General features: G+C 46.3%; 1 protein-coding gene across 3 annotated transcripts in view; it reads left to right on the forward strand.

Annotated features, from left to right (window-relative positions):
* The window catches only part of LOC135047694 (zinc finger protein 432-like), a 79,836-nt gene extending 72,894 nt beyond the window's left edge, over positions 1-6,942 (forward strand). For all 3 annotated transcript variants that reach the window (XM_063955472.1, XM_063955471.1, XM_063955473.1), the window contains one exon: positions 5,615-6,942. In XM_063955472.1, coding sequence (XP_063811542.1) covers positions 5,615-6,489 — 875 coding nt within the window. In that variant the 3' untranslated portion in view covers positions 6,490-6,942. The remainder of the gene's footprint in view (positions 1-5,614) is intronic.
* Positions 6,943-26,315: the final 19,373 nt, after the last annotated feature.

Raw genomic sequence — 26,315 nt, forward strand, 5'->3', positions numbered from 1 at the left:
AGTGTACTGGTATCATAGATGTCAGTGGTCAAGTGGGTGGTAGGTCATGATGTTGTGGAGCAGCCTCTTTTTCACTGCAACTGGGATTGAGCCTCTAGCAAGTCTTCCGTAGGCTCCTACACAGACACTGGGCGCCCTCTAATTTCAACATTCAGACAGAAGGGGACTCCCCGTTTATATTGTGGTCATTATCCAGCAAAGTCTTGGTGATCTCTTGCAGTTCTCATACTGCTTTCAGATCGCAAATGCCGGATCCCACCCGGGAAGAGAAACGTGTTCTTACCGGGTGGGATCCGGCATTTGCTCTGCTTTGCTGGCTTTTCGACCTGGCAATATACCGGGTCGGTTGCCATAGCAGCGGGGGGTGCAGCAGGGGCGGGGGTGGAGGCGGCGCATCGAAACCGCTCCCATTCACACTGCGCCTAACCCGGTATTCAACCTGGTAATAACCCTTCTTTTTTACCGGGTTGAATTGCCGGGTCAGGCGACCCGCTAATTCAGGCAAAGTGCTTTCACATCGCACACTGGCCCGTGTCGACGCGGCAATATGACCTGGTAATTTAACCCGGAAATAAAGAAGGGTTATTACCGGGTCAGGTGCAGTGTGAACGGGTTTCCCAGGTCAATGCGACCCGTTACCCAGTCAAAGCGTAGGGAGAGGCTGCGCAGAGATGATCTCATTTTCTAGTGCCACCTCCGCATCCAATGACGACGTAGTGCCCTTCCCCCGATGACAACGCGACCCGGCAATATGCCGGGTCGGGGAGCCAGTTCTCAGATTCCAATTCCTGGTCGCACCCAGGAAGGACCCGTTTTAAAATCCCAGGTGCGACCCGGCGGTAGTAGTGAGTTATCTCATTATTTCCCCTATCCCTTCATATCTGAGTTGGTTAACCCACTAGGTGGAGCTGCTAAATTGGCTATTTAATCACATTGTGCCCAGTTATTATATATATTATATACTTTCTGTTTGTATACATTATGGACCCTAAGATTAGTTCTTCGCTCCCTATTTTCCAGGTCCCTGTTCTTGTCCTAGAGGAGATATTCTGTTTGTGGCAGCACCACAGGAGTTTGGTTTGAGGGTATAGCAATCTCTGTTCTCAGATCGGTGCGCAATAGCTGAAAGTCTGCATTAAGAGACCCCTTAATTCCATGATCATGGCTTGGATGTCATTTTGGGTCACGAATGTATCCCCAGTTGGCAAAGTTCGATAAGTTTGGAGGGGACGCTGTCACCCAGCCAGATTGAGAGAGATGGTGCATAATTCCCAATTGAGACCCTTTCATCTTCTTAGTAGCATTCTTGTGCATAGTAAATAAAAATACAAAAAAAACAACCAATCATTATCAGTTATTTATATAGCATACACATATTCCGCAGCTCTTTACAGAAAATATATTTAGCCATTCACGTTAGTCCCTGCCCCAGAAGAGCTCACAATGTTTGTTTTCTACCACATGTGCGCACAAATACACACTAGGGGTCTTTTTTTGTTAGGCACCAATTAACCTACCAGTATATTTTTAGAGTGTGGGACGAAAAAAAACACAAAGGCACAGGGAGAATATACAAACTCCACACTGTTAGGGCTGTGGTAGGAGATGAACCCATGACCTCAGTGCTGTGAGGCAGTGATGCTAACCATTACACCATCAATGCAGATAAAATGAGAAAAGAGGACAGGTGAACAAAGGAGCCATGAAATTAAAACTATGTGGTGTCAAAATATCCCAGAAAATTGTAGGAATACAGTAGTAGAAACTGAAAAGAGAATGGTGCAGCTCTGAGCCTGTGTTGGATCAGCACAGTGACAAGTAGGTAGCCTTACAGCAGGAAACGGACACCGTACGACAGTTAAATGTAATATTACAAAATTTCACTGGGATGCAGTAGTGCTTTGGGAATAATAACACGAAGTCTGTGAGCCTGGAAACACTGCACTGGAGAAAAAAGAAAATTCTATAGTATTCAATGAGTAACAAGGGGATAGAAGGGGTTAAGCTGGTATAAACTTGGTCCAGCCTGTTTTCATGCTGATTCACTCAGTCAAAGGGGTATATTTACTAAGGTCCCGATTTTGACCGAGATGATGTTTTTTTCTTCAAAGTGTCATCTCGGGAATTTACTAAACTCAAATCACGGCAGTGATGAGGGCATTCGTAATATTTTGGAAGTCCTAGGAAAAAATTACGAATCAATACACCATCGGTCAAATACGCCTGCAATTTGGTAGAAATCGGTAATTTACTAAAAAGTGCAAATCACAAACACTGCCGACAATAGCCAAACACTGCCGTGCTGAAATACAATTCGTGAAAAAGTGCTAAAAAAAACAGACCTGCTTTTTTTCCCCGTGTTTGGATAGGCATGCACGGATCCATGAGATCCGTGCATGTTTTTCAGTGGGAAGGGGTGGGAAAGTTTTTTTTTTTTTCAATTGCGTGGGGTCCCCCCTCCTAAGCCAAACCAGCCTCGGGCTCTTTGAGCCGGCCCTGGTTGAAAAAATATGGGGGAAAAAATGATAGGGGTTCCCCCATATTTAAACAACCAGCACCGGGCTCTGCGCCTGGTCCTGGTTCCAAAAATACGGGGGACAAAAAGCGTAGGGGTCCGCCGTATTTCTGAAACCAGCACCGGGCTCCACTAGCCAGATACATAATGCCACAGCCGGGGGACACTTTTATCTTGGTCCCTGCGGCCCTGGCATTACATAACCAACTAGTCACCCCTGGCCGGGGTACCCTGGAGGAGTGGGGACCCCTTCAATCAAGGGGTCCCCCCCCTCCAGCCACCCAAGGACCAGGGGTGTCCCCCCCCCATCCAAGGGCTGCGGATGGGAGGCTGATAGCCTTTTTGTCAAAAAATGAATATTGTTTTTAGTAGCTGTACTACAAGTCCCAGCAAGCCTCCCCCGCAAGCTGGTACTTGGAGAACCACAAGTACCAGCATTCGGAGGAAAACCGGGCCCGCTGGTACCTGTAGTACTACTACTAAAAAAATACCCCAATAAAAACATAAGACACACACCTTGAAAGTAAAACTTTAATACATACATCCACACCTCCATATACTCATACTTACCTATGTTCACACGAGGGTCGGTCCTCTTCTCCATGTAGAATCCATGGTGTACCTGTTGAAAAAATTATACTCACAAAATCCAGTGTACATGGCTCCTCTTTTAATCCATTTGTAATCCAGGTACTTTGCAAAATAAAAAAACGGACACCCGACCTCGCACTGAAAGGGGCCCCATGTTTTCACATGGGACCCCTTTCTCCGAATGCCAGGAACCCCCTCTGACTTATGTCTAAGACGGTTCCATCAGCCAATCAGGGAGCGCCACGTTGTGGCACCCTCCTGATTGGCTGTGTGCTCCTGTAGTTTATGACAGGCAGCACACGGCAATGTTACAATGTAGCGCCTATGCGCTCCATTATAACCAATGGTGGGAACTTTGTGGTCAGCGGTGAGGTTACTTTCGGTCAACCGCTGACCACAAAGTTCCCACCATTGGTTACAATGGAGCGCATAGGCGCTACATTGTAACACTGCCGTGTGCTGCCTGTCATACACTACAGGAGCACACAGCCAATCAGGAGGGTGCCACAACGTGGCGCTCCCTGATTGGCTGATGGAACCGTCTTAGACATAAGTCAGAGGGGGTTCCTGGCATTCGGGGAAAGGGGTCCCATGTGAAAACATGGGGCCCCTTTCAGTGCGAGGTCGGGTGTCCGTTTTTTTATTTTGCAAAGTACCTGGATTACAAATGGATTAAAAGAGGAGCCATCTACACTGGATTTTGTGAGTATAATTTTTTCAACAGGTACACCATGGATTCTACATGGAGTAGAGGACCGACCCTCGTGTGAACATAGGTAAGTATGTGTATATGGAGGTGTGGATGTATGTATTAAAGTTTTACTTTCAAGGTGTGTGTCTTATGTTTTTATTGGGGTATTTTTTTAGTAGTAGTACTACAGGTACCAGCGGGCCCGGTTTTCCTCTGCATGCTGGTACTTGTGGTTCTCCAAGTACCAGCTTGCGGGGGAGGCTTGCTGGGACTTGTAGTACTGCTACTAAAAACAATATTCATTTTTTGACAAAAAGGCTATCAGCCTCCCATCCGCAGCCCTTGGATGGGGGGGACAGCCTCGGGCTTCACCCCTGGTCCTTGGGTGGCTGGAGGGGGGGGACCCCTTGATTGAAGGGGTCCCCACTCCTCCAGGGTACCCCGGCCATGAGGGACTAGTTGGTTATGTAATGCCAGGGCCGCAGGGACCTAGATAAAAGTGTCCCCCGGCTGTGGCATTATGTATCTGGCTAGTGGAGCCCGGTGCTGGTTTCAGAAATACGGGGGACCCCTACGCTTTTTGTCCCCCGTATTTTTGGAACCAGGACCAGGCGCAGAGCCCGGTGCTGGTTGTTTAAATATGGGGGAACCCCTGACATTTTTTCCCCCATATTTTTTCAACCAGGGCCGGCTCAAAGAGCCCGAGGCTGGTTTGGCTTAGGAGGGGGGACCCCACGCAATTTTTATTTTTATTTTAACACTGATTTCATTTTTTAAAAAGGTGCACAATGAAGCCCAGCACGGATCTCTCAGATCCGGCCGAGATTCATTGTATTAAAGTCGGCAGTGTTTTACAAGTCACTCACGTAAAACACTGCAAAAAAAAACGAATGACATCGACATCGGTAAATCCGAAAATGCAGAATACGACAGCTTAGTAAATTAGTCGTAATAAATTCAAAAAGTTGCAACTTTACACTTTCGATGTCATTCGTGATTGAACTTTGACCTCAGACGGGAAAATACGAATTTTAGTAAATATACCCCAAAGTGCCTTTTAGTGGGTAATTTAGTGTTGGGTAGTGGAAGACTACATGCTCCCATCTGTGTAAAGATGCAGCAACAGGCTGCATTGTAACATTTAAAAACAAACAAGTAGCAAGGTATTTAACCACAAAAAATATCCAAAACTTAACACAATATTTATTTATTTTTGTATACATAAAGTAAACATAGTTTAAAAAGAATTATATCATTGTGATCTCGGTATTTCCTAAAGTCTTTTATCAAATGTGTCATTCAGAAACATGGGTAAACTCAGTGCCATACACACACAATCCCCTTTCAACAGAATAATTTGCCCTTAAGAGACATATGGGTTTATTCATATTTGGGAGCAATGCAAAAGCAAACTGATCATCTTTGTACCTGGATAGACCATGTAGTACTACAAGGGGTGCAAATACAATATTTATTTATGTTGCATGCATGCAGGGTAAATACGGGCTGCTTTTGCATGTAGCACACACATACTGGACGGCTTTACTTGTACAGTGCAATGTAGAGTTCTGCTAGGACACACCCCTCCCAAATCTAACTGTCTCTGCACATTGTAAATCTGCCCCACCTGCAGTGCTACATGGTTTCTCCAAGCTTCCGTTTGCTCGCAACTCTGGATCAGCCCATAGTGTAAGCCTTTGTGTTGCTGACATTCTTTTTGGAGCATGGTTTTATGACACATTTGACAGCACCTCTGGGGTGTGCTGGAAGACAGATGTTGGTATGATTCTAATTAATCTGTAATGTTTGCTTGACAGGTAAAGATGACCAATCTGAAGATGAAGGTGGAACACATGTAAACTTTTGTTACGCCACTCCAGAAGATGATGGAAATATACAAGATCCTGCAAGCGATAATGTTCCTCAAATCATACACAAGGGATCTTTCCTCAGTGCTCCGCTGGAGAATACATTGTGTGACGGAGGAAGTACATCCAACTCCAGAACTATTATAAAGACACCATGTATATCGAGTCTTGCACTGAAATATGCTATAGGGACTGCAACCCCAATAAACACTCAAGTGATAGAGGAAACGTGCACTGAAAAGGATACTCCATTCCTTGAAAAAGCAATTAACTTTCCAAAAACCCGGACAAGGAGGAGACATTTAATGAGTGGCAGAAGTACTAATGCCCAAGATGCAAATTGCACTTTCATGGAACGTAATATTAACGCTAACTCAGAAGTAAAAGCTGCTAAGCCAGCTAAATCCTACATTTGCACTGTGTGTGGCAAGAGTTTTACCCAGAATGCCAGTCTCATCATTCACCAGAGAACTCACACAGGTGAAAGACCTCACGTCTGCAAAGAATGTGGAAAGAGTTTTATCAGCAGCGCTTACCTAGTCATGCACCAGAGAATTCACACTGGAGAACGGCCATACGTGTGTAAGGAGTGCGGGAAAAGCTTTATAAACAGTTCCAATCTTATTATCCACAGGAGAGTGCATACAGGAGAACGACCCTACGTCTGCACTGAATGTGGCAAGAGTTTCCGGCACAGTTCTGACCTGGTCAGACATCAAAAAGTCCATACTGGGGAAAGGCCCTACACTTGCAATGAATGTGGAAAATGCTTTTTTCGCAGCTCACATTTGATTAGGCACCGCAGGGTTCACAACAAAATCTAGAAAAATGTCTTCATATAATTAATTTATCAGTGTACTTATTTAATTTTTTGTGTAATTCAATTTCATGCATTGCCAAATATTTTAGTTGGACATATTAAGCTTATCCAACCGCTGCCTCACATACTACAAGTCCCAGTATACTCTGACAGCCGGGTATTGCCAAAGCATGCTGGGAGATCCACAGGTTTCTGGTTTAAGCCAGGATACCCCTCCATTTTTGCAGGGATATTTTTATGCAGATGTGTACATTCCTGTTGTTCATGAAAATCTACCTATGTATCCTAACTAGTTAACCTTGCCTAGTCTTTTGCTTGGTAAATATCTGCCCAAATATTGATGTTTTAGCATGTTTTCTTGCAACAGGTATAATGAGCCATATGATTACAGGTTTATGGTTGGCTTACATTTTACTTTTGTTCTTCCTGTAATGTTAACACGTCTCATTCCAATCTGCACTATTTGTTTTGTGTGAGTCATTGTTATCTATTTCCTGTTCAGCTTAAAAGGGTGGGTATCTTTTTTACTCTAGTGCAGGTTTGTGTATATGTTGCTGAGGCATTGGAGTGGACAGGGCCACTAAGAGCGGTCATGGGCCTGGATAATGAAGGGGTGCGGCCACAAACCACCTTGCTTCACACACACAAAAATGGAAGAATAGTGACCACGTGAGGGTGGACATTTGTCCCCCTCAGTAGCACTGCAAACAGGGACAGTGCCCCCCATAGCAGCTGACCTGGTCACCCACCGGGCCCCTCCAGCAAGCCTGGGCCTGAGTAATTAGTACCAGCCCCCTGCTCTCTGCTCCGATGGGAGTAGACAATATATGCATCAGAAGAGACGGCAAGGAACAGTGCTTGAGTTTATTTGTGGAGTTCCTAATTTTGCACCCCCTGGGCACCTGTTGTTGAGCTGATATTTGCAGATTTGAGTGACTTTTTTTGTATTCTTGTACTGCACATGTGTCTACAGTAGTTTGATTATTGATGGTGGTTGCAGTGAGGATATGTGAGTGAGTGACAGTCAGTGAGCGTATGTGAGTGGGTGGTTAGCGATTCATATGCAGGCATGTTGCAGCTGCTTCAGGGACATGGCTCAAACTGCTACTGTGTATGCAGTTGCAATGCCTCTTGCGGATAACTTCCGCCAAACATTCTAAGCAACCATAGGGTTTAGTATTAATTACTATTACCCTATGAAATCCATCGGTCAATGTGGCTTCATAAACCTGACATTTAGTAAATCTACCCCTTTTAAAAACTATCATACATGATAATTATGGATGAAACTTAATATATTTATAATTCTGCTCTTTTTAACCTTTCAGAGAAAAGGCCATATGAATATTAATACATTGGAAATTTACCACTGTAAGTAACAATCACATTAAAAAAATAAATGGAAAACTGATAGTGAATACAATGCAAAACACAAGCCATTTTATTCATTTAATTTGTTACTTTTTCTAAAAGGGTTATGGCAATGGTTCTCAAACTGTGCTGTGGCACCTGGGATGCCTCGGGACACTTGCAGGGGTGCCCTGGGTTGGTGGTCCAGGTCCAAATCAAACTATTTATGGTCAATGTAATAGGCAAAACCAGTGCTGGTGGCTGCCATCATAACATATATGGACAAACAGAAGCAAATCACTACACAGTTGAACCTAAGAATGACATATAAACACAATTTGCTTAATTTAATATTTCTTTTTAAATTTCTCCAAAACAAACATTTGGCCTAGGGGTGCTCTTATGCTCTAGGCTGCCATGATTCAAAAAAGTTTGAGAACCACTGGGTTATGGGAATATTCCTCAATGGGTGCTTTGCATGACTTTAGCAAAAGATGGGTACCAGTAGGTAGCATGTAATTATGTGGCTACGTCTAACTGAAAAGTTTTGCCTCAGGAACTTGTTGTGCAATTAAGTTATACAAAAAAAGAGAGAACGAACAAAACAACAACAGTATGTGGGATCTGTTATGTATGGAGACAGAAAAGGCAACCTCTAAAAGAGGGATATACCATTGCAAAACACTTGGAAGCAGTGGTCCTATACTTTTGAAATTGGTAACGCTAAACATCATGGGGGGTCAGTCAGAAAATTTAGCACATCTACATCTACGGTCATTTACTCTGAGATGTGGGGGGACGCCCAGCACAGGGCTAGTCCGCCTCGCATGTCAGGCCCTGAACCCCCTTCCCCCCTCCCACACACACAGGTACAAAAGCATTGCACGGCTGTGATGCTTTTGTACCTGGTGAGTAGCTCCCTGCCAGCGCAGCTCCTGTGTGCTGGCAGGCTGCTACCCACTGCGTCCCAGTGGTTGCGTGTGGCGTCACGCAGCCGCGGCGGCCCGCCTCGGCAATGGCCAGACACGGCATTGGCACGCCCCCTCCCGCCCCGCGACTGCCTCTGCCTATCAATCGGGCAGAGGCGATCGCAGCCCAGAGATGCTTTTAGCATCTCACTGGGCTCCCGGGTTGCGCACTCCACTAAAAAATTCAGACTGCGATCGCTGCAGTCTCAATTACCCCCATTGTTACATGACATTACAGTTTATAAATAAATAATAGTAGGTGTATCCAGAGATGAATTCTAGTACATAGAAAAACTTGCACCATTCTTCAGATTTCATGTGGAAGGAAACAGACTGTCAGAGACAATATGGACATGTGGGCACAAGAACCTGAAGAGTAAGGGGCTCTATCTTGGCACCTAACTGTACAGAGGGCACACATTTATTTGTAATATAAAGCCATAAATACTAAAGTGTCTTACAGAATTGTACAGCCAAGTAAAGTATTGGAATACATTATGTTGTAACGGATGTACAGTATTTGTTAATGATCGTAGGGTGTGGAAATAGAGACCACAACGACAGGAGGATTCGCCATCTACCAGATAATTACTGTAGCTATTTACTGCTCACAAAATGGCTTACTCCAGGAACAGAGAGTGCGGCTTCATCATCTTGATAATAGACACATATCTCTACATTATGGGTTTGGTGTCGTATGTTACATCTATATATGTTTACATTTTGTTCAAGCAGATGTAGAAAGCCCAAAAAAGCATATATTTTCTATTAATGTTTATTTGTACTTCTGCCACAATGTAGGTACACCACATTTGGATACTCCTGACTGAGGTTTCTGACCCCCTGTCTCTTCTATGTCCTCTATCACTCAGCCCAGTAACAGCCCACCTCTTATTGTCTGTCAGCCCAAATCTTTTGGTGGGATGTTGCCTGATGGGCCCTGTACTGAACACATTTCAGCCACGTGGCAGGAAGCAAGCAGTCTCCTTAACTGTTATAGGAAATAGGGCCGAACATTGTTAAGTCTCAGCAGTAAGTTAAACTAAATACATTTAATCTATGAAACGAGGCCTACCTATTAACAGATCACAGACCTTTTACATAAGCATTATAAGCTAACGAACAAATGTGCCGACAAAGAAGGAAGGAGATAAGGGCTACCAATTGCAGCTGGGGCATAGCCGTTTTATGTATGCGGGAAGTATTCAAAGTGTCACCGTTCTCCATGGCTTGGAAACACTACTGAAATGTGTTTTTCAAACACTTTTTGCATATTTGTGTTTGGATTCCTTCCAAAGGCCCTTTGTGAATTATTCCTGTGGCCATCTTTGTTCCAGAATGTGCTATGCATTTCTCACACTGTGAACATAAGAAGTTAAACTGAGGTTTGGGCTCTAACTATAAGCCATAGTAGACCTGAGGGTCTGTTCTCGCTGTTACGTCTACATTCTACTTCATTTTCTAGTTTAGTAATTATGCTTGAAGAATATATTAATTAGAATTACTGTAATAATGCTTGTTTTGTTATGCAGATGATGAAAAAAATAAGCACTGAGGAGTATGTACCTGCTTTATTCAAGTGAACACAGTTTCTATCTTATATTGAGATACTGGGGAGATGCATGTAATGTAAAAAGCCATCTTTATCATCTTTACTCTCCTGGCAATGTTCTGTATAGATAATTTCAAAAACATCACAGGTAGATAAAATTATCCTTTCTGAAACACTCAAAAAGTTGACTTCGTTATATCACTGGGGCCCAAATGTATTAAGCCTTAACAAGAGATAAAGTGGAGACTGATAAAGGGGGAGATGTACTAAGCAGTGGAAAGAGTGGAGAAGTGAGCCAGTAGAGAAGTTGCCTATGGCATCCAATCAGCATTGAAGTAACATTTATAATTTGCATACTATAAAATTATACAGGGGAGCGGATTGGTTGCCATGGGCAGCTTCTCCACTAGCTCACTTCTCCACTCTTCTCACTGCTTAGAACATCTCCCCCTAAGAGTGAGAAATGACCAGCCAATCAGCTCCTAACTGTCATTTTTCAAACACAGGCTGTTACATGTCAGTTAGGAAGCTAATTGGCTGGTCATTTATCACTCCTTATCCGTCTCCACTTTATCTCTTGTTAAGGCTTAATATATTTGAGCCCTGGTGCTATAACGAAGTCAACTTTTTGAGTGTTCCTTATTTCATTGGCTAGCTTTGGAAGGGCAGTCCATTCCAGTAGTTGATGCTTGTCTTGAGTTTGTGACATCCTAGGAATTTCGTAAAGAGAACCCATCTTTCTGCTGCGGGATACACTGGGCTCCACAAGGAATGGACAATGGGGTGTAGAATAGGATCTTGATCCGAGGCACCAACAGGCTCAAAGCTTTGACTGTTCCCAGAATGCACAGCGCCGCCTCCTATATCACCCCGCCTCCCAGCACAGGAGCTCAGTTTTGTAAGTTGGTGCTGCAGTAAGCAGGCAATGAACAGAGGGGCTGCTCCAGGCAACCCTAAGAAAAGCTTTTTATGAGGTAAAAAGTGAAGACTTCAAGGGCAGCAGCGGTGGTAAATGTCTTTTGACATTCACTGCTGCAGCTCCAGCTCTCCCCAGCGGCGCTGTACACTCCCGAGCCCTGGTTGCTGGGTACCTACAGCGGAGGCTCCGGTTAGACACACACGGCTGGGGCTCTCCAGGATCGCGTGGCCGCGCTTTGGGAGGTGGTAAGTGGGTCCCGCTTGCGGGACCCGGTCTTTATCGCGATCCGGCGCGGTCAGTGGGAGGCGGGCCGCGCGCGCTGGCGGTGGACACTGTGGATACAGGCGATCCCACTAGATCACCAGGGCATGGGCGCAGGTCAGGTTTTCTCTCTAAACCAATTCTTATATCGCCCGCAGTACCTGGTGGTTTTGCCAGCAGAGGGGATAAGGCTTAGACCTGAAGCCCCTCCCCAGCCCCAGGGCGCCATTTCTAGCAAGTGTTCCCGCCCTGGAGCTGCATATCTGTCTTTTCCTCACTCCCTGTCAGTGTCTGCGGCGCCATTATCCCTCAGCTCACTGTTCCTGGGACTGCTTTGGCAAATCCTCCTATATAAAGCCGCCTGGTTGTCAGCGCTGTGCCTTTTACATAACACTTAAGTATTCTACCTGCCTTTTTAGACAGTGATAGTTAAGAAAGAGTGCACTTAGTCAGGGTTTTATAGTACAATTACCCTGTGATATACATCCATTTCTTACTGTGTACTGTTATATCTATTGTTATATAGTTGTGTAAGCTAGTCCAGTGCAGTATTATTGTCAGTAATAACCTCTGCATTGTACAAACTTTGACTTTTCTGTGTGTGCATTTGATAGCTGAGTGGTGTCCATTTCGTGTCTTTCACTCAACCTGCTATCCCTATATTCCATAACCTGAGGGGGCTTGGTGCGTCAGGTGTTATCTAATATAGGATTTTCACAAAGATATACTGTATTATGTATTTTTCTCTGTGATTTAGTCACAATATCGCTCCTTTATCTCTGCTAGTGATGACTACACTGCGCAGGGGTTTGGGTTCAGAGATATAGTGCTGCTGATAATTGTACTGTGTTAACCTCATACTGCAAGTTCTATTATGTCTGCTTCTGAGGGTAACTGTTCTGGGGCTTAACACACTGCCGGTGTTGCTGACCCCACGGGGCCATATGAGGAGAATATAGCAGCTGTGGGCTCTGGTTCTGGGGGCTCCTTGCCCCCCAGTGGGACTGTGGCAACGGAGGCACATACTGACCCACCGGGGGGGGAGGGGGGGGGCGCTTTTTCCACGCTTCTGCATTCGCTAGTTCATAAACTAACTCCCCCTATGGGACCCCCAATGTCGGTACAATCGAGGTTACGCCATAGCCTTCAAATACCGACCCCCTCATCGATTTTGCCAGACAGACGTCCCTTTGGACCAGAAAAAGGCAAAAACTCTACACTCGGTGGTACAGACCCTCCTGGATACAGGAGTCGTAGTGCCTCTTGCTCAGAGAGGCTGGGGATACTGTTCTCTGCTGTTTCTAGTCCCGAAACCGAATGGGTCCTCCCGGCCCATTCTCAACCTCAAGGCATTAAACAGGTTTGTGAAGGTCTCCAAGTTCCGTATGGAAACCCTTCGCTCTATAGTTCTGGCCTTGGAACCTGGGACTACATGGTCTCCCTGGACATACAGGATGCTTACCTGCATATTCCTATAGCAGTGTCGCATCAACAATACCTGAGGTTCGCTATTGGCAACCTCCATTACCAGTTTCGGGCGTTACCCTTTGGTTTAACAACGGCTCTGCGAGTCTTCACCAAAGTTATGGCGGTGATGACGGTGGTACTCCGCCGTCAAGGGGACAGGATACTGCCGTATCTGGACGACTTGTTAATCCTGGTAAATTCCCCAGATCTTCTCCTGCGTCATCTGGATATGATGGTCCGGTTTCTACAAGCCCACGGGTGGCTCATCAACTGGAAGAAGTCCTCCCTGGTCCCTGCTCAGAGCATGGTGCACCTGGGAGCGTTGTTGGACACTCACAAGCAGAGGTTGTTCTTGTCTCAGGAGAAAGTCCTGAAGATTCAGGACAGGATTTGTTGCTTCCTTTCTCGTCCGCAAGTGTCGATCCATTCGGCAATGCAGGTGCTGGGCCTCATGGTATCAGCATTCGACATGGTGGAGTATGCTCAATTCCATTCTCGCCCCCTTCAGAGGCTGATTCTAGCCAAGTGGTATGGCCTGCCTCACCGGATCAGGTCTCGCATGATCTCATTGACTCCGGAGGTCCGTCTGTCGCTACACTGGTGGCTCCGGGACCAACAATTGTGCAGGGGTCGTCCCTTCTGGATATCCAACTGGGTCCTGTTGACGACAGATGCCAGTCTAAGAGGTTGGAGCGCGGTGCTGGAACAACACTCCCTTCAGGGTCGGTGGACCAAGGAGGAATCTCTCCTCTCGATCAACATTCTGGAATTGTGGGCGGTCTTCAATGCGTTGAACCTGGCCCAGCATTTAATTCAGAACCGTCCTGTTCAAGTACAGTCGGACAATGCCACCACAGTGGCTTACATAAATCATCAAGGTGGCACTCGAAGCCGTTTGGCAATGAAGGAAGTCTCACGGATTCTACGTTGGGGGCGGAACGCCATCTACCGGCCATATCGGCAATATTTATTCCGGGAGTCCTGAATTGGGAAGCGGACTTTCTCAGTCGTCAGGACGTGCATGCCGGCGAGTGGGGCCTCCATCCAGAAGTGTTTCAACTCCTCGTGGAAAAGTGGGGCCTTCCAGACGTGGATATGATGGCGTCTCGACACAATCACAAGGTTCCGGTCTTCGGAGCAAGGACAAGGGATCCTCATGCAGCATTCGTGGATGCGCTGGCGGTGCCGTGGAGGTTTCGGCTGCCGTATGTGTTCTCTCCGGTGTCACTCCTGCCCAGGGTAATTCGGAAGTTCAAGCAAGAAAAAGGAAATCTGCTTCTCATAGCTCCAGCGTGGCCCAGATGGCACTGGTTCTGAGACATGCAGGGCCTATCGTCAGAGCGTCCAATTCTACTTCCACAATGCCCTCCTCGTTCAGGGCCCTTGTGTCTACCAGGACCTAGCCCGGCTATCTTTGACGGCGTGGCTCTTGAAGCTTCCATCTTGAAGGCTAAGGGGTTTTCTGAAGGGGTCATTAAAACTATGTTGTGGGCCCGGAAACCGGCTTCTGCTCAGATTTATCATAGGGTCTGGCATTCCTACTTTGTTTGGTGCGCATCTAACAATTATGACGCTTCCAAGTTTAGTACAGCCAAACTTTTGGCTTTTCTGCAGCAAGGCCTAGATTTAGGCCTGCGTCTGGCCTCCCTTAAGGTTCATATTTCTGCCTTGTCGGTGTGGTTTCAGAGAAAAATTGCGACTTTACCTGATGTTCATATTTTCACTCAGGGTGTGTTGCATATCCAACCTCCCTATGTCCCGCCTGTGGCTCCTTGGGACTTGTCTGTGGTTTTGGAGGCGTTGCAGGAGCCTCCATTTGAACCTCTTGGTTCAGCTGACCTTAAGTGGCTTTCCCTTAAGGTGGTGTTCTTGCTGGCTATTGCCTCTGCTAGAAGAGTGTCGGATCTGGGTGCCTTGTCTTGTAGTTCCCCATATCTGATTTTTCACCGTGACCCGGCGGTTCTTAGGACTCGTCCCGGATATTTACCGAAGGTGGTTTCTTCGTTCCACCTTAATCAGGAGATTGTGGTTCCGGCCTTTGTCTCTCCTGATTTGTCTCCCAAAGAGCGGTCTTTGGATGTGGTACGGGCTCTCCATATCTATGTGAAGAGAACTGCTTCTATTCGAAAATCTGATTCTCTCTTTGTTTTGTTTGGATTTCACAAACGTGGCTGGCCTGCTCATAAGCAAACTCTGGCCAGATGGATTAGAATGGTGATTGCACATGCTTATTTGAGGGCTGATCTGTCAGCTCCTGCCCACATTAGGGCCCATTCTACTCGGTCTGTTGGACCCTCTTGGGCGGCCCAACGTGGTGCGACCCTTGACCAATTGTGCAAGGCGGCTACGTGGGCCTCAGTGAACACGTTCATAAGGTTCTATGCCCTCGATACTGCCACTTCCCAAGATGCTTCCTTTGGACGCCGGGTTCTTGTGACCGCTACTGTGCGTCCCCTCCCATAAGGAACTGCTTTAGGACATCCCCATTGTCCATTCCTTGTGGAGCCCAGTGTACCCCGCAGCAGAAAACGAGTTTTATGGTAAGAACTTACCTTTGTTAAAACTCTTTCTGCGAGGTACACTGGGCTCCAAAAGGTGCCCACCCTGACGCACTTAGCTTCTTTGGGTTGGTATGGCATTAGCCGCTGACACTTCTCTTGTTGTGAGAGTGTGGTGTATGTGGCTACTAACTGTTGTCGTCTCTTTTCCTGCTACTGCATTGGGCTGGTTAACTAAAAACTGAGCTCCTGTGCTGGGAGGCGGCGCTGTGCATTCTGGGAACAGTCAAAGCTTTCAGCCTGTTGGTGCCTCGGATCAAGATCCTATTCTACACCCTATTGTCCATTCCTTGTGGAGCCTAGTGTACCTCGCAGAAAGAGTTTTAACAAAGGTAAGTTCTTACCATAAAACTCGTTTTTACAAACATAGTTAGGCATCCACTTTGTGTGCTTAACCAATATTGCTAAGCATGCAGCATATCCATTCACTAGTGGATGTGGTTCAGCCCGCAAATTGCCTGCTTCAACTGTACATACGCAATAGGCACTTAACAGCACATAGTGGACCTCATAAAGAGTTGGACGCAAAGGTAATCACAGAATACGCCTCAAGCAAAGAGTCACATTTTGCGACCTATTCTGGGTTGAAATGCGACCGACACTACAGTCTTACAAATGTTCCCCCTCATGCAATTAACAGCAGCAGATGCGGTAGCAATACAACAGGTGTAGCATCACTGTGAGTACAGTGATGCTAAAAATCTCTACATTATATAAATCTTACAGTAAATGGCTGGAATGCGCAGAAAACAAGGACCCAAGTCAGTCGAAGCATGTGAAATGCTAATCGAACAAGATGCAAATATAAAATGTACAGTTGACAACAGTAATAAACGTATGAGTAGTAAATACTAAATATTTTTCTAATAAAACGAGTGCTTTCAAATCACGGCTGCAATGCTTTAACTTAATTTGCATTAATGGATATTATATAGATGCAGTAGACCAATCAGGAGTGCCCTGAGGCAGTCATCAGCTGCTTGCAGCTTGCTCTAGGGTTGAAGCACCCACAACCCAATCCCTGCACACAAGAGCATGTATGATTTTTCACCAGCCATCTTGCCCACAGTTCGCATCCACAAGCCCGCAAAATGCCCTTAGTGTACTTTGGCCGCATCTGCATGCCCCATCTAACCCCCATCCCGATCCCTTTTAGAAGTGCGGCTTCCCAAGAAAAACCTGCATTGCCAAAAGATGTGCAAGTTGCATTTACAATCAGCTCTGAATGAAGTCCAGCGTGTAGCTGTAATGCAGTATGTGACCATATCATGTAAAAGACCTTTGGTGTCATAATGTTCAGAATTACCTGATGTACTGTATTTCAACATACAATGCATGACAACATGTTCAGCACCAGATATTTATGTATTTTGCTTATTTTTTTACTCTTTGTATTTGTAATATTAACTACATGGATTGAGCTCTTTTAGTTTTTTTGTAGTACATGTGGTGTAATGTTTCTTAAATAAAAGATGCCACAGTATTTATGGGGACACGAGTAACATCACATTGGAAGTAAAAGTAATGCAGAAAAAGGCAATCCACTTTCTGAAAGAAAAGAATTGTTGGGCTCTAGAACAGCGGTGGCCAACCTGTGGCTCTTGAGCCACATGCGGCTCTTTCTTTCTTCAAATGTGGCTCCTAACACACAAAGTCACATGACCACAACAGATCCGGTAACCACTGCTTTCCAGAAAAACACGCAGCAGCACTACGGGGACTTAGAACTAAGGGAGCCAGATACTAGAGATGAGACACCCACCAGCAAACAGAGTACACATAAGGGGCTGCTACAATGGCATGAATTGAGGGAAGCTGAAGTGACACATGAAGGTGCTGGCTGAAGTGACAGGAGGGTGCTGGCTGGAGTGACAAGAGGGTGCTGGTTGGAGTGAGAAGAGGGTGCTGGTTGGAGTGACAGGAGGGTGCTGGTTGGAGTGACAGGAGGGTGCAGGTTGGAGTGACAGGAGGGTGCTGGTTGGAGTGAGAAGAGGGTGCTGGTTGGAGTGAGAAGAGGGTGCTGGTTGGAGTGACAGGAGAGTGCTGGTTGGAGTGACAAGAGGGTGCTGGTTGGAGTGACACATAGGGGAGCTGAAGTGTATTATGTGAATCTGGATTTTTCAATATATTTTATTAGAGATGAGCGGGTTCCGGTTCGTTGAGATCCGAACCCCCCCCCCGCCCCGAACTTCACCTATTTTACACGGGTCCGAGGCAGCCTCGGATCTTCCCGCCTTGCTTGGTTAACCCAAATGCGGCCGCACGTCATCATCCCGCTGTCGGATTCTCGCGAGATTCGTATTCTATATAAAGAGCCGCGCGTCGCCGCCATTTTCAATCGTGCATTGGAGATTGAACGGAGAGGACGTGGTTACGTTCTCTGCCTGAAAAGCTCCATATCTGTGCTCAGTGTGCTGCAAATATCTGTGCTCAGTGTGCTGCATTTTGGTGACCAATAGTATATAGTTGTACAGTACAGTAGGCCATTACTGTATCTTGCAGCTCCGTGTCACTGCAAGTATCCATTCCATATATATGCTGCATATTTGTGAGCAGTATATATAGTAGTACAGTGCAGCATTTTGGTGACCAACAGTATATAGTTGTACAGTACAGTAGGTCATTGCTGTATCTTGCAGCTCTGTGTCACTGCAAGTATCCATTCCATATCTGTGCTGCATTTTTGTGAGCAGTATATATAGTAGTACAGTGTAGCATTTTGGTGACCAACAGTATATAGTTGTACAGTACAGTAGGCCATTGCTGTATCTTGCAGCTCCGTGTCACTGCAAGTATCCATTCCATATCTATGCTGCATTTTTGTGAGCAGTATATATAGTAGTACAGTGCAGCATTTTGGTGACCAACAGTATATAGTTGTATAGTACAGTAGGCCATTGCTGTATCTTGCAGCTCCGTGTCACTGCAAGTATCCATTCCATATCTGTGCTGCATTTGTGTGAGCAGTATATATAGTAGTACAGTGCAGCATTTTGGTGACCAACAGTATATAGTTGTACAGTACAGTAGGCCATTGCTGTATCTTGCAGCTCCGTGTCACTGCAAGTATCCATTCCATATCTGTGCTGCATTTTTGTGAGCAGTATATATATAGTAGTACAGTGTAGCATTTTGGTGACCAACATTATATAGTTGTACAGTACAGTAGGCCATTGCTGTATCTTGCAGCTCCGTGTCACTGCAAGTGTCCATATCTGTGCTGCATTGTTGTAAGCAGTATATTTAGTAGTACAGTATATATAGTAGTGCAGCATTGTGGTGACCAGTATACTACAGTACAATAGTCCAGTGCTGTTCTCGCTGCTCGGTGTCAGTTCTACATAGTATCATCAGTGCTCGGTAAAATCAGTGCTCAGTATAATCAGTGATTGATCAGTATAATCAGTTCTCAGTATAATCAGTGCGCTGTTAGACGTGCGCCCGTTTTCCGCCATTAGTGCATTGGGATTTAGACAATTGATGAAGTTATTGTGTCCCCAGTACAAAATCCCATCTAGATTCCACTTCACTAGGCAGGCGATAGCGAGATTTTACCAATTAATAGCAGTGATTTATAATTAATTATTAATTACAGTGATCTTGCCAAATGATTCCAGTGATTTTGTCATTTTCTTCCAGTGATTTGGACCAATAATACCATTGATAAGAACAAATAATTACTGTGATATTGAGGTGTTTGTGTCGCTTAGCTTAGCCGTCCAGCGACCACAGTCCACCTCTTTTTCTCTTTTCTTTGCATCATGTGCTGTTTGGGGCCAATTTTTTTAATTGCCATCCTGTCTGACACTTCCGTATATGTCCAGTGGTACTGCCACTTGATATAATTCCTGACATTACTGCCATTTAATTCCAGTGATTTTGTCATTTTCTTCCAGTGATTTGGACCAATAATACCATTGATTAGAACAAATAATTCCAGTGATTTTGTCATTTTCTTCCAGTGATTTGGACCAATAATACCATTGATTAGAACGAATAATTCCTGTGATATTGAGGTGTTTGTGTCGCTTAGCTTAGCCGTCCAGCGACCACAGTGCACCTCTTTTTCTCTTTTCTTTGCATCATGTGCTGTTTGGGGACTATTTTTTTAAGTGACATTTTGTCTGACACTGCAGTGCCATTCCTAGATGGGCCAGGTGTTTGTGCCGGCCACTTGGGTCACTTAGCTTAGTCATCCAGCGACCTTGGTGCAAAGTTTAGGACTAAAAATAATATTGTGAGGTGTTCAGAACAGACTGGAAATGAGTGGAAATTATGGTTACTGAGGTTAATAATACTATAGGATCAAAATTACCCCCAAATTCTATGAATTAAGCTGTTCTTGAGGGATTTTTGAAAAAAAACACCCGAATCTAAAACACACCCGAATCCGACAAAAAAATTTCATGGAGCTTTTGCCAAAACGCGTCCGAATCCAAAACACGGCCGCTGAACCGAATCCAAAACCAAAACACAAAACCCCGAAAAATTTCCGGTGCACATCTCTATATTTTATGTGGATCTGACTTTTACAATTATTTTATTTGGAAGTGGCTTTTTCAATGTATTTTATACCAGGGGCATGGCCTAGAAGGCACAAGGCCAAACCCCATTTTTGCATGTGCACCTTCGGCTCGATGTCGGCTCTTTGACGTACCTAACACATTTTTTTAGGCTCTTTGTCTCTGACTGGATGGCCACCCCTGCTCTAGAAGAACATACAGGATAAATGCAGACTTCCGAGCCAAGGGCATGCTCTAGTGCTTGTTTCTCTATATTAAACCCTCAACCATAGTGTTTTTCCTAGTTTGTACTTACATTTTACCCTATCAAATTCCTGTATCACACTTTTACTGTATATTACATGGTCATACAACTTTGTTACTTAATTATTTTTTATTACTATAACTGTTCCTTACCCTAATAAAGATAGGCTTCATGTATGGGCTTAAGCTGCTAATAAGAAGTCATGGGTAAAAATTGTGTCAATCATAATCCATATGTTTGGGAATAATTTCTGTCTGTTGCCAGTAGTCGTTAGCATTCCCATGCTACTGGTAGTTACACTAACAAAGGAGACTAAACTACCTGTGTCATTTACTAGCATGATATATATAGCCTCATATAATAATTATGTTTAGGGCGGATAGGCTACCAGCTCAGCAGGGAAGATCCCTGGTGGGCCGATGTGCATAGGGGGCCTGTTATGTTTCTGGACATGTCAGGGGTGTACTGCCGCCATGGTTACATGGTATACCTCTGGTGCTGCCCATGTGATGCCACTTTTACAAATTTCTCTGACGTCCTAAGTGGATGCTGGGACTCCGTAAGGACCATGGGGGATAGCGGCTCCGCAGGAGACTGGGCACAACTAAAGAAAGCTTTAGGACTACCTGGTGTGCACTGGCTCCTCCCTCTATGACCCTCCTCCAGACCTCAGTTAGAATCTTGTGCCCGGCTGAGCTGGATGCACACTAGGGGCTCTCCTGAGCTCCTAGAAAAAGAAAGTTTGATTTAGGTTTTTTATTTTCAGTGAGATCTGCTGGCAACAGACTCACTGCTACGAGGGACTAAGGGGAGAAGAAGCGAACCTACCTGCTTGCAGCTAGCTTGGGCTTCTTAGGCTACTGGACACCATTAGCTCCAGAGGGATCGAACACAGGGCCCGACCTCGATCGTCCGGTCCCGGAGCCGCGTCGCCGTCCCCCTTACAGAGCCAGAAGCAAGAAGACGGTCCTGGAAATCGGCGGCAGAAGACTTCGGTCTTCATCAAGGTAGCGCACAGCACTGCAGCTGTGCGCCATTGCTTCCCATGCACACCTCACACTCCGGTCACTGATGGGTGCAGGGCGCTGGGGGGGGGGGCGCCCTGGGCTGCAATATTAAGTACCTTGGCTGGCAAAACTACACATAATATAGTCATAGAGACTATATATGTGTAAAATCCCCTGCCAGATATACCTACAAAAAAGCGGGAGAAGTCTGCCGAAAAAGGGGCGGGGCTATCTCCCTCAGCACACTGGCACCATTTTCCCTCACAGCTCAGCTGGAAGGATCGCTCCCAGGCTCTCCCCTGCAGTTTCCAGACTAAATAGGGTAAAAAAGAGAGGGGGGGCACTAAATTTAGGCGCAATATGGTGTATACAAGCAGCTATTGGGAAAATCACTCAGTTACAGTGTTAATCCCTGTGTATATATAGCGCTCTGGTGTGTGCTGGCATACTCTCTCTCTGTCTCCCCAAAGGGCTTTGTGGGGTCCTGTCCTCAGTCAGAGCATTCCCTGTGTGTGTGCGGTGTGTCGGTACGGCTGTGTCGACATGTTTGATGAGGAGGCTTATGTGGAGGCGGAGCAGATGCCGATAAATGTGATGTCACCCCCTGCGGGGCCGACACCTGAGTGGATGGATAGGTGGAAGGTATTAACCGACAGTGTCAACTCCTTACATAAAAGGCTGGATGACGTAACAGCTGTGGGACAGCCGGCTTCTCAGCCCGCGCCTGCCCAGGCGTCTCAAAGGCCACCAGGGGCTCAAACACGCCCGCTACCTCAGATGGCAGACACAGATGTCGACACGGAGTCTGACTCCAATGTCGACGAGGTTGAGACATATACACAATCCACTAGGTACATCCGTTGCATGATCTCGGCAATGAAAAATGTATTACACATTTCTGACATTAACCCAAGTACCACAAAAAAGGGGTTTTATGTTTGGGGAGAAAAAGCAGCCAGTGTTTTGTTCCCCCATCAGATGAGTGAATGAAGTGTGTGAAGAAGCGTGGGTTCCTCCGATAAGAAACTAGTGATTTCTAAAAAGTTACTGATGGCGTACCTTTTCCCGCCAGAGGATAGGTCACGTTGGGAGATATCCCCTAGGGTGGATAAGGCGCTCACACGTTTGTCAAAAAAGGTGGCACTGCCGTCTTAGGATACGGCCACTTGAAGGAGCCTGCTGATAAAAAGCAGGAGGCTATCCTGAAGTCTGTATAAACACACTCAGGTACTATATTGAGACCTGCAATTGCCTCAGCATGGATAGTGCTGCTACAGCGTGGTCTATTACCCTGTCAGGACAGGGATACTATTTTGCTAACCATAGAGCATATTAAAGACGTCGTCTTATATATGAGGGATGCACAAAGGGATATTTGTCGGCTGGCATCCAGAATTAATGTAATGTCCATTCTGCCAGGAGGGTATTAGGGACCCGGCAGTGGACAGGCGATGCTGACTTTAGAAGGCACATGAAGATTCTGCCTTATAAGGGTGAGGAATTATTTGGGGATGGTCTCTGGGACCTCGTATCCACAGCAACAGCTGGGAAAGAAAAAATTTTTACCTCGGGTTTCCTCACAGCTTAAGAAAGCACCGTATTATCAGGTACAGTCCTTTCGGCTTCAGAAAAGCAAGCGGGTCAAAGGCGCTTCCTTTCTGCACAGAGACAAGGGAAGAGGGAAAAAGCTGCACCAGACAGCCAGTTCCCAGGATCAAAAATCTTCCCCCGCTTCCTCTGAGTCCACCGCATGACGCTGGGGCTCCACAGGTGGAGCCAGGTGCGGTGGGGGCGTGTCTCGGGAACTTCAGCGACCAGTGGGCTCGCTCACAGGTGGATCCCTGGGTTCTGCAAGTAGTATCACTGGGATACAAGCTGGAGTTCGAGGCGACTCCCCCTCGTCGTTACCTCAAATCAGCCTTGCCTGCTGCCCTCGAAGGGAGGTAGTACTGGCGGCAATTCACAAGCTGTACTCCAGCAGGTGATAATCAAGGAACCCCTCCTTCAACAAGGCCGGGGTTACTATTCCACAATGGTTGTGGTACCGAAACCAGACGGTTCGGTGAGACCCATTCTAAAATTGAAATCCTTGAACACTTATATACGAAGGTTCAAGTTCAAAATGGAATCGCTCAGGGCGGTTATTGCAAGCCTGGACGAAGGGGATTACATGGTATCACTGGACATCAAGGATGCTTACCTGCATGTTCCCATTTACCCTCCTCACCAGGAGTACCTCAAAATTGTGGTACAGGACTGTCATTACCAATTCCAGACGTTGCCGTTGGTCTGTCCCCGGCACAGAGGGTATTTACCAAGGTAATGGCCGAAATGATGATACTCCTTCGAAATAAAAAAGGGAGTTATAATTATCCCGTACTTGGACGATCTCCTTATAAAGGCGAGGTCCAGGGAGCAGTTGTTGGTCGGAGTAGCACTATCTCGTGAAGTGCTACAACAGCACGGCTGGATTCTGAATATTCCAAAGTCGCAGCTGGTTCCTACGACGCGTCTACTGTTCCTGGGTATGGTTCTGGACACAGAACAGGAAAAAGTATTTCTCCCGGAGGAGAAGGCCAAGGAGTTGTCATCTCTAGTCAGAGACCTCCTAAAACAAATACAGGTGTCGGTGCATCAATGCACGCGAGTCCTGGGAAAGATGGTAGCTTCTTACGAAGAAATTCCATTCGGCAGGTTCCATGCAAGGATCTTCCAGTGGGATCTGTTGGACAAGTGGTCCGGGTCGCATCTTCAGATGCATCGGCTGATAACCCTGTCTCCAAGGGCCAGGGTGTCGCTGTTGTGGTGGCTGCAGAGTGCTCATCTTCTAGAGGGCCGCAGATTCGGCATACAGGACTGGGTCCTGGTGACCACGGATGCCAGCCTTCAAGGCTGGGGGGCAGTCACACAGGGAAGAAACTTCCAAGGACTATGGTCGAGTCAGGAGACTTCCCTACACATAAATATTCTGGAACTAAGGGCCATTCACAATGCCCTAAGTCAGGCTAAACCCCTGCTTCAACACCAGCCGGTGCTGATCCAGTCAGACAACATCACGGCGGTCGCCCATGTAAACCAACAGGGCAGCACAAGAAGCAGGATGGCGATGGCAGAAGCCACAAGGATTTTCCGATGGGCGGAAAATCATGTCTTAGCACTGTCAGCAGTGTTCATTCCCGGAGTGGACAACTGGGAAGCAGACTTTCTCAGCAGGCACGACCTCCACCCGGGAGAGTGGGGACTTCATCCAGAAGTCTTCCAAATGATTGTACACCATTGGGAAAGGCCACAGGTGGACATGATGGCGTCCCGCCTCAACAAAAAGCTAAAAAGATATTGCGCCAGGTCAAGGGACCCTCAGGCGATAGCTGTGGACGCTCTGGTAACACCGTGGGGGTACCAGTCGGTGTATGTGTTCCCTCCTCTGCCTCTCATACCCAAGGTACTGAGAATAATAAGAAGGAGAGGAGTAAGAACTATACTCGTGGTTCCGGATTGGCCAAGAAGAGCTTGGTACCCAGAACTTTAAAAAAAAAATGATCTCAGAGGACCCATGGCCTCTGCCGCTCAGACAGGACCTGCTACAACAGGGGCCCTGTCTGTTCCAAGACTTACCGCGGCTGCGTTTGACGGCATGGCGGTTGAACGCCGGATCCTGAAGGAAAAGGGCATTCCGGAGGAAGTCATCCCTACGCTGATTAAAGCTAGGAAAGAAGTGACCGCAAACCATTATCACCGCATATGGCGAAAATATGTTGCGTGGTGTGAGGCCAGGAAGGCCCAACGGAGGAATTTCAGTTGGGCCGTTTTCTGCACTTCCTACAGTCAGGGGTGACTATGGGCCTAAAATTGGGTTCCATTAAGGTCCAGATTTCGGCTCTGTCGATTTTCTTCCAGAAAGAACTGGCTTCACTGCCTGAGGTTCAGACATTTGTTAAGGGAGTGCTGCATATTCAGCCCCCTTTTGTGCCTCCAGTGGCACCTTGGGATCACAACGTGGTGTTGAATTTCCTAAAGTCACATTGGTTTGAGCCACTAAAAACCGTGGATTTGAAATATCTCACGTGGAAAGTGGTCATGCTGTTGGCCTTGGCTTCGGCCAGGCGTGTGTCAGAATTGGCGGCTTTGTCATATAAAAGCCCTTATCTGATTTTCCATATGGATAGGGCAGAATTGAGGACTCGTCCCCAGTTTCTCCCTAAGGTGGTATCAGCTTTTCATTTGAACCAACCTATTGTAGTGCCTGCGGCTACTAAGGACTTGGAGGATTCCAAGTTGTTGGACGTAGTCAGGGCCCTGAAAATGTATGTTTCCAGGACAGCTAGTGTCAAGAAAACTGACTCGCTATTTAATCTGTATGCACCCAACAAGCTGGGTGCTCCTGCTTCAAAGCAGACTATTGCTCGCTGGATTTGTAGTACGATTCAGCTTGCACATTCTGCGGCTGGACTGCCGCATCCTAGATCAGTGAAAGCCCATTCCACGAGGAAGGTGGGCTCTTCTTGGGCGGCTGCCCGAGGGGTCTCGGCTTTACAACTTTGCCGAGCAGCTACTTGGTCGGGGTCAAACACATTTGCTAAATTTTACAAGTTTGATACCCTGGCTGAGGAGGACCTAGAGTTTGCTCATTCGGTGCTGCAGAGTCATCCGCACTCTCCCGCCCGTTTGGGAGCTTTGGTATAATCCCCATGGTCCTTACGGAGTCCCAGCATCCACTTAGGACGTCAGAGAAAATAAGATTTTACTCACCGGTAAATCTATTTCTCGTAGTCCGTAGTGGATGCTGGGCGCCCATCCCAAGTGCGGATTGTCTGCAATACTTGTATATAGTTATTGTTAACTAAAGGGTTATTGTTGAGCCATCCGTTGAGAGGCTCAGTTATATTTCATACTGTTAACTGGGTATAGTATCACGAGTTATACGGTGTGGCTGGTATGAGTCTTACCCGGGATTCAAAATCCTTCCTTATTGTGTCAGCTC

Source organism: Pseudophryne corroboree, chromosome 2, assembly GCF_028390025.1.
Source record: "Pseudophryne corroboree isolate aPseCor3 chromosome 2, aPseCor3.hap2, whole genome shotgun sequence".
Taxonomy (NCBI): Eukaryota; Metazoa; Chordata; class Amphibia; order Anura; family Myobatrachidae; genus Pseudophryne; species Pseudophryne corroboree.